Source organism: Grammomys surdaster, unplaced genomic scaffold (assembly GCF_004785775.1).
Source record: "Grammomys surdaster isolate TR1022 unplaced genomic scaffold, NIH_TR_1.0 203, whole genome shotgun sequence".
NCBI lineage: Eukaryota > Metazoa > Chordata > Mammalia > Rodentia > Muridae > Grammomys > Grammomys surdaster.
In genome coordinates this window covers 1,420,076-1,429,199 of record NW_021604648.1, presented here as the reverse complement: position 1 = coordinate 1,429,199, position 9,124 = coordinate 1,420,076, and the positions used below count along the sequence as shown (strand labels likewise).

Below are 9,124 nucleotides of genomic sequence, written 5' to 3'. Positions count from 1 at the left end.
TAGCTTGGTATGGTGGTACAGGCCTTAAACTCTGGAGGGAGAAGCGGGTGGATCTGTATGAGTTCAAGGCCAGCCTGGTCTACCAGGTTACCCAGAGCTATGTAGTAAGCCAAAGAAAGCCTCAGCCTCTGTTGGCCACTCTCCTCCAGATGCCCTCTCTTACCGTCCATGATCCACAGCCCAGAGTCCTGCTACACTGCTCCATTTTTCTCCTGCAGTCAGTTCCCATGACTTCCTTCCCTTAGCCATCTTACTCTATGTGACCAGCCACCCCGGGTTGCCTGATTCAGGTTTCCTGGGACATGGGGTATGCTTGGTCACCTTGTGGTATTCTCTATGGTCTATTTTATTCAACTCCATGGCTTCGTTTTTCCCTGATGACATCATCATTTGTTCAGACCACCTTAGCTAGAAATCTGAGTCATTATGCTTCTCCTTATGCAATGAGTTGCCAAGTCTCAGTTTTCCCTCCTAACTAATTCTTGACTCTGTCCTCCAACCTGCTTTACTAGACTACTTCAAATCCAAGGGTCACCTGTATTCTCTTTTCACCTCCATTATCTGTGAGGCTGTCATAGTGAAGTTTTAAAATGCAAGTCAGTAAAACAAAAAGCCAACAGATTAAGAAATGAATCAAAACTTTCCTGAGTGCCCACTTGTGTTCTAAGCAGTGAACAAAGGAGTCACAGCTCCTACCCATTTGGACCAGCCATGACTTTCCTAGAGCATTAAGCTTAAAATTGGTAGGAACTTGAATCACAGATATCTGTCTGCCTCCTTTTAATGCTAGGGAGGGAGGCAGAGGCAAGCAGATCTCTGTGAGTTTGAGGCCAGCCTGGCTTACATAGGGAATTCTAGGCTAGGCAGGACTGGTTCCACCCATCTAATTCCTCCTACTCCAAGCCTTCTCTAACACAACTAGCCAAGCAGAGCTTGCCCCCTGAGTGCTAACAGAGTTTATGCCCTATCACATATTCTGACACCTACTACACCACACTCTACCATAGATTTATATGGCTGTCTTTCTGTACACCATCAGCTACTTATGTACAAAGTGTGCACCATTTGCCAGTTTTACGGATTCTTCCACTTTGCTCTCTCGCGTCTTCCCCATTGCAGAGATTATGTTAGAAAGGCAGATGAGGCGGTGGACTCTTGACTGTTTATGATAATGAGGGCCATGCTAATAGAAAACCAAAAAGGCAAGGACCATGTGCTCTCGAGCATGTCAGTCAAATGCAGTCTTTTCCTCACAGCTCTTGATCTTGCTTGTGTCAGCAAGTCACTGTCTTCTGCACAGGTTTCCCCAAATAAATCCCAATTGTTCTCTTATTAGTTTCCCTTCTCACTTGCTTTTGTTTTCTTTTTAATATATTTCCCTTTTTACTGAGTTTACGACAAACCTTTAAAAAAGGAATTTACATATAGTTTAACATGTTTCTTATTTAATAAAGGCAAGTACTCTATTTCTAATAATATATGTGAAATACTCTTCAAAGTGAGTGAAAAACTTGACTTCCTGCAGAAAATATTTCCTACACATATGATGACTTACAACCTCCCATTTGAGACCATTAACTTTCCTCTCCTTATCAGTTCTAATCATAACTTCCCCCAGAACTAAACCAATTTTAGTCCTCCGTAACATTTTCTCAATCTAAAGTTACGTTTAAGTTACTGAGGAAGGATCTTGTTTGTTAAAGACTAAAATAATACTTAAAAAAAAAAAGAACTAAAAACAAAAATTTGAGCTGGGCAGTGGTGGCGCACGCCTTTAATCCCAGCACTTGGGAGGCAGAGGCAGGCGGATTTCTGAGTTCGAGGCCAGCCTGGTCTACAGAATGAGTTCCAGGACAGCCAGGGCTATACAGAGAAACCCTGTCTTGAAAAACAAAAAAACAAAAAAACAAAAAACAAAAAAATTTGTTTTGTTTCCTCAAGAAAAGGTTTCTCTGTGTAGTCTTGGCTGTCCTGGAACTCACTCTGTACATCAGGCTGGCCTCAAATCCAGAGATCCACTTGCCTCTGCCTCCTGAGTGCTGGGATTAACGACACTTAACCATACCTTTAAATTTACATTTTATATTTTCTAAACATGACTGAGACAGTATCTCCCTCCCTAGATACTGTTATACATTTTCTTATTAGGAGTGGAGCCCAAGCACTGAATCAGGGAGGACTTTTGAGGGACTGCTTGAGGGTGAAGCAAGTCAGAAAGATGAGTGGCTTCTGTTGTGTATGAGTGGCTTCTGTTGTGTGCTTGAACAGCTGTATAAGAAATCTGACTGCTTCAAGACACCATGCTGTAAGGAAGCCCAAGCCCTGTAACACCCTGGTCTACAGGCCAGCTAAAGTTCAGCTGGTAACTAGTAACAACTGCCAGTGTACACAACGATGATTAAAGACTGGGCTGCAGTGGCTGACACTTCCCAGCTAAGACTCCAGATACCATTCAGCTAACATGGGCCATTTCCACTGTGCCCTGTCCACACTGCAGAATCTGAGTGATAAAATGGTTATTTCTGGCCAGGCAGTCAGTGGTAGCGCACGCCTTTAATCCTAGCACTTGGGAGGCAGAGGCAGGCAGATTTCTGAGTTTGAGGCCAGCCTGGTCTACAGAGTGAGTTCCAGAACACCCAGGGCTACACAGAGAAACCCTGTCTCGAAGAAGGAAAAAAAAAAAAGGTTATTTCTTCAATTAAAGTTTGGGCCAATTTGTTACACATAGTAATCAGAAGAGTGACAAACTTCACCAACAATCAAATCACTGTGCTTCAAAGACCACCACCAAGAATGTCCATAGACAACCTGCAGAACAGACGTCAGTACTCTGGTGTTGTGCTGAACTCTATCAGAGCATCCCTGGAACTAAGAAACTAATACATCGTGGAATAATGTTTGGACACAAAAACAAATACAAACCAATACATACTTCAGCTTGGACAAACTTTGAAACATTAATTGAAAGAAACAAGGTAAGTATGAATATGTGTGTGTACATATATATAATATTCTATAGACAGATTAATAGTTGTCTAGGAAACGTGAGGTGAAGAGACAAGTTAAAAAACAGCTGGAGTGGTGAAACACTGTAAAATTATGGTTATACTGAGAGAAAAAGGTACCTCCCAGGCATTTTAATCTGCATCTGACTCATCAGTAGTGACACTAAGGGCTATTTTGTTTTGTTTTTAATGTGTATGAATGTTTGACTGCATGTATGTCTGTGCAACATGTGCGAGTACTGCTCCTGGGGGCCAGAAGGAGGTGTTGGATTCACCTGCAACTGGAGTTATAGGTGGCTGTGAGCTGCCATGAAGGTGCTGGAAATTAAACCTGAGTTCTCTGGAAGAGCAGGCAGTATTCTTAACTGCTGAACCACCTCTAGTTATTTTTTAACTGGTTCAAAGTTTTTGCTTATGTATCTGTTGTGTTGCTTGTGATTTACCAAATGGGATGATTTCTGAATTGGCATTAAATATCTTTCCTGCTTTGAAAGATTAAAACAAAACAAAAAAACAAAAAAACCCTGCGTATGGTGACAGCTGCACACTAAAAATACTAAATATACTTTCAATGGGTAAATTATTTAGTAGTTCAATATAGTTCAAACATATTTTATAAAACAGTTAACAGTAAGAGTTAGCCCCGCCCCTCGCCTAGGCAAAGGGGGAGAGCTGGCCCTGGTGGGACAGGCACAGGGGAGTCTGAACAACACAACCACTACCCAACTGGGCACACAGGACAGATGGCATGTTAAGGCTAGAACAAGCATCTATAGCTCTACTCCTTCGAATCTTGACTTTAATGTCTATTAGGTGACTGTAATAGCAGTTGCTTCATTTCATATTCAAACACCTATCACTGAAATGAATAAAGCACAGCCAGTCATGGCCCATGTCTCTAATTCATCACTGGGAAGGCAGAGGCAGGCAGATCTGAGTTCAAGGCTAATCTGGTCTACAAAGTGAGTTCCAAGACAATCAGACCTATATAGTAAGGCACTGTTTACAAACAAACAATAAATAAAGCTCTTATCTGTGTCCATTCCCAAAATTATTGCAACTCTTAGGTTTAGACCAAAGCTGATCTTGGGCAATCTTGTTAAAAACAGGTCTAAATCTAACCCTGAGCTAACAGCTTCAGTTCTTAAGAACTTGAACATCACAGCTAAAGTCAGTCTCCTACACCAAACCAGTCAGCTCAAGAAATCAAGGGTTTCTAAGACATGTACCATGTTGCTACAGCTCAAAGAAAGCTCCTACTACTAAAGAAACAAATGAAAACCAGACTGCCCAGGAGCAGAGCAAACCAAAGGCGGCATTTAACCCACACGTGTGTCCTCAGATGATTAAGTGATTAAGTAATTCCTCCTCTTTGGACAACATTCTGCAGCTTTGCAGATCAATGCTCTAACATTAACTCAAAAGCTGTCATTTCTCTTTTGGCCTCAAATTAGATCTGTTCTAACAAAAGAAATAAAAAGGTTTGGCAGAATGCAAGAAGAGCAGTGCTCTATCCATCCTGAGGACTTGCTTTATTTTCACTCAAACACTCTATCTTTAGTATATTTAATTAGTGTGTGAGTGTGTACATACATGCAACAGCTCAAGAGTGGAGGTCAGAAGACCGCCTCTGAGAGTCTATCCCCTTTCCAAGTCCCCAGAATTGAACTCAAGTCATCAGGCTTAAGAGCAAGCACCTTTGGCTACTTGAGCCGTCTCACTGGCTCTAGTCCTCATACCGTATACTATCAGGCAGCTAATGTCAAACACGTGTTGACCTAAATCATCATTAGCATCAGTCAACTCTGACATACTTAGGAATAGGGAACTGCCTCCATTGGAAGGGTCTATGGGTATATCTATAGGGCATTTTTCCCCATTAATTTACTTATTCACTTTACATCTGGATTGCAACTCCACCCCCACTCATGGTCACCCTACACACAGCCCCTCCCTGATTCCCCTCCCCTTTGCCTCTGAGAAAGGAGACGCTTTGCCACTTTCCCCCTACCCCCCACATCACCCCACCAAGGCACATCAAGTCACTGAAGGGCTAAGTACATCCTACCCACTTAAGGCCAGACAAGGTGCTGCTCAGTTAGGGGAATGGGGTCCACAGGAGACAGCCTCTGCTCCAGTTGTTGGGGGTAGGGCATTTTCTTAACTGTTAATTGATATAGGAGGGCCCAGCCCATAGTAAACAGTATCATCCCTGGGCAAACGGTTCTGAGTTGTATGAGGAAGGTAACTGAACAAGTCAGAAGCCAGTATGCTGCACTCTTTCATGGTCTCTGCTTCAGTTCTTGCCTCTATGTTCTCGCCTTGTAAGACGAATAAACCATTTCCTTCTCACACTGGTTTTAGTCAGTGTTTTATCACAGCAACAGGGACTATTATGAACATATGGGCCATAGTTAGGTCTAACAAACGCATGTGAAAACATAAGGATCTAAGACAATAAACATAAAAATCTAAGCTATAAATAAGACTGGTTAGCCCATTTAATAAAATAGTTACTTTTGTGTTGCTTGAATAAAAGATCATGACAAAAGCAACTTACAAAGTAAAGAGTTTATTTGGGTGTACAGAGGGATAAGAGGCCACTGTGGAAAGAGGGGTGTCAGGTAGAGTGCTTGAGCAGGAAGCTGAGAGCTCCTATCTTCAAATGCAAGCATAACCAATAAATCAGAGAACGTGAACATCAAGTGGAGAAGATCATCAACAGTCAAGCCTGCCTCCAGTGCCTCCAGCAAGGCTGGGCCTCCTAACCGTCTCAGGACAGTGCCACCAACTGGGGACCAAGACTTCAAACATCTGAGCCTATGTCCCTATGTCGGATCATTCTCATTCAAATCACTACCCGAGTGATGTTAACCAAAGGCTGCAAACTATCACAACACATTTGTATACAAGGTCACTGATCCAAAAGAGAGAAAAACAGGGCTGGAGAACACGAGGACTGGAGGTCAGATCCCCAGAACCCAAGGAAAGCTGGATAAGTAGCATATTTCTGTATTTCCAACTCTCCTGTGGTAAGAGGGAGGCAGAGATCAAAGTATCCTCAGAAGCTTGCAGGCCAACCAGTCTGCTGTACACAGCAGAGAATAACAAGAGACCCCTCATACTGGTTAGAAAGGTAGAGATGAAACCAAGCTTGTCCTCTGACCTTCCCAGGTGCCACCCACCTTCATTGGGGTGCATGATGTGAAAATCCCAAATAATCAATAAAAAGATTATGCTGAAAATAATAAATAAAAACAAAGTGAATGAAAAACTCCAACATTATCAAAATTAGCAGTAAAATGAACTTACTGTTTGGCCTGGTTAACATGAACCCCTAGTGTATAGCTTAGCCACTTGTAAGTCACCTGAAACAAAAAACAATTTTTAAGGTTTTATTAGATGATTCCAGAGTACAGATTAGTGTCAAGAGCCTGCTCCTAAAGACTCTTATTCTTGGATGGCTGTGTCCTACAAACTACAGCAGATACCAATTAGAAAAAAACATGTGACAAGTAAGGCCAGGGAACTTACAAACACTAAAATGTTTCACAGACTAATCAATGCAAAGCAATCTACAAAGGTGGGTCAGAGAGATGGTCAGAGGCAGTGGGGAAGGCACTTGTTACCACACCCTTAAGAACCTGGATTTCATCTGTTGGAATTTTATATGGTGAAATGGGGGAACTGGTCCTCTGACATCTACACATATGCCATAGCACACGGCAGTGTGTGAATGTGTGAGAGTGTGTGTGTGTGTGTGTGTGTGTGTGAGAGAGAGAGAGAAACTAAACATAATTTAAAAACGTTTTAAGAATCTACAAAGCCAAGTCAAATATATGCAAAGATTATTTCGCTCACACTCCTTGTCTTACTTAAACTCTCTGACACTCTTGTCTTTGAGAAGCTACCTAAAACTATCCTGAAATTTATCTAAAACCTAGATTATGGAAAAGCATACAACCCAGGAACTTCTTAGTAAATCAACTATAAACGTTGAGGAACAGGTGGTGTTCTCAAAAAAAAAAAAAAGAGAGAGAGAGAGAGAGAAGAGCAGATAAATGTAGCAACGGGGTAACTTTAGGGACTACAGGCATCAAGCCTCCATCCTTCCTTGACCCGGTATGTGTTGTTTCGTACAATGCTAAACGATGCATTCTCAATAAGAAGACTAATAAAGATCCGTCAGAGGCAGAGTAGCAGACAGAGAGAGGCAGGGGGGAAGAGACAGACCTAGGATTCAAGATTTATCTATCCAGTACTAATGGCCCATAAATACGTCTTTTGGCCCTTGGTTAAATCCCACTTCTAGGGATAACACAAAAGCCTGGAGGACCTGGGAGGTGTGAGTCACTGTAACCACCCTGTTCCAAACTGTGTCCATGGGCTCACAAGGGCAAAGCTCCTTCACATCCACGTCTCTCTAGATGTTTACACTAGCCAGAGAACGCCGGCCAAACCGCTTTCGATATTTCCAGGAAGAGGAAACTGTCTCTGGAGGGCAAACCACCCCTAAGTCGTCCTGCCTCCTCAACTGCACCCCTGGGACTTGAGCGGCCCATCACCCGACAGAACAGGAAGAGGAGCCCTCACGAACCCCACCTGCTTCCCAGGCACCACGCCCCCGAACCCACAATCCAGCCCAAGGCCCACGGGCTTCGGCGCGCCCGGGAGGCTCTTCTCCCCTCAGGGCGTGTCTCCCCTCCGGTGTTTCGCGGTGACTAGTGCCCACCTCGGCCGGTCCCCGTGAAGCCACAGGCACCGGGGGTCGAGAGCGTCCGCCGACCTGGGAGGCCCAGTCCCCCTCAAACCCGCCTCGCACGCCCGCACCTCCATCCCCTCCACCCCCCAGGTCCTAGCTCCTCACGATCTTGTTCTGGTCCGTGACGAACTCGTCTATGTTTTCTAGATACAGCTGTTCGGCCATGGTGGTGCGGCTCCGAGCCCTTCGTTCAACCCCCCTTCAGCCTCAGCTCCCGCCGGCGGGAAACAGCTTTGCTCACGCTCAGGTCACAGGTCGTCTCCCAGGGCAACCAAGGCGCTACGCTACGGCGGCGGATGAGGGCCAAACTAGTGAGAGGCCGGCTAGGGCTGATGTAGGGGGAAGTTGGAGCGAGACCGACCGGAAGTGAGGCATGAGATACGGTTGTCTGTGTGCAACTGAGAACTTTTCGGATCTGTCCGCTGCCACAAGTAGACTACTCATGACTATATATTTCACTGCTATGAGTTAGAGTCTTTCCGCTTGGAAAGTGAGAAAAATATCTCTTGCTATCTAACACTGGAATTCAATGGTAGTTCACTTTCCTAGCCTGGGCTTTATCCCTAATGCCTAGGGTGGTGTGTGTGAACTAAATTCTTGAAAAGAAGCCATACCTGCAGAGATTGATTGACTGATTAGAATTTCAGTACCGTAAAGAGCTTGGAATGTTGCAGGTTCAGAGACTAATTACCTTATCTTTCTCAACAGTATTTTCTCTTAGATCTCAATGCCTTCATTGTAACTAAACTTCAATCAATGTACATTTATTGAGAGTCTATTGCGTGTGGGTGTTATGACACGAAGACAGTAAATTGGTATTCTTATTTATTAATTATTGTGTGCATGTATGGGGGCCTGAGTGCACCGTGGTGTTCAGAGATCAAAGGACGATTCCAGAGATTCAGTTCTCTCCTGCCATCTTTATGTGGCTGCCTGGGACTGAACTCAGGTCATCAGGCTTGTGTGTAAGCACTGTGCCTGCTGAGCATCTCACTGGCCCCAAGATCATATTTAAAATAGTTTTTGACCCTAAAACCTTTCAGTGAATTTGAAGACACAACTCTAATCTCTTTGACATGGTCCTAGGTTTATTTACAGGCATTTGTTATGATTCTCTATGAAACCCACACAATCCATTTGCTGGGTTTCTATGAGACTAAATGAAATATTTTTTTAAAAGCACTTGTTCAATATGTCTATTGCATAATAACATAGTTACCATGTATTATTAGTGTGACTGGTGAGCACAGTTCAAAGACTTATGTGTGTTTCTCAGCTATAACTCCAGCCAAATAAAATGATCTGATTTCTCATCTGCTCTTTTCCCCAGTCTTTTCACATCTTCCAGGAAACCCTT

At 43.6% G+C, this 9,124-nt stretch overlaps 1 protein-coding gene across 1 annotated transcript in view; it reads right to left on the bottom strand.

Annotated features, from left to right (window-relative positions):
• The window catches only part of Pold3 (DNA polymerase delta 3, accessory subunit), a 37,973-nt gene extending 29,978 nt beyond the window's left edge, over positions 1-7,995 (bottom strand). The window contains exons 1-2 of the mRNA XM_028770679.1: positions 7,873-7,995; positions 6,318-6,373 (exon numbers count right to left, since the gene is read on the bottom strand). Coding sequence (XP_028626512.1) covers positions 6,318-6,373; positions 7,873-7,932 — 116 coding nt within the window. The 5' untranslated portion in view covers positions 7,933-7,995. The remainder of the gene's footprint in view (positions 1-6,317; positions 6,374-7,872) is intronic.
• Between the last annotated feature and the right edge of the window lie 1,129 nt (positions 7,996-9,124).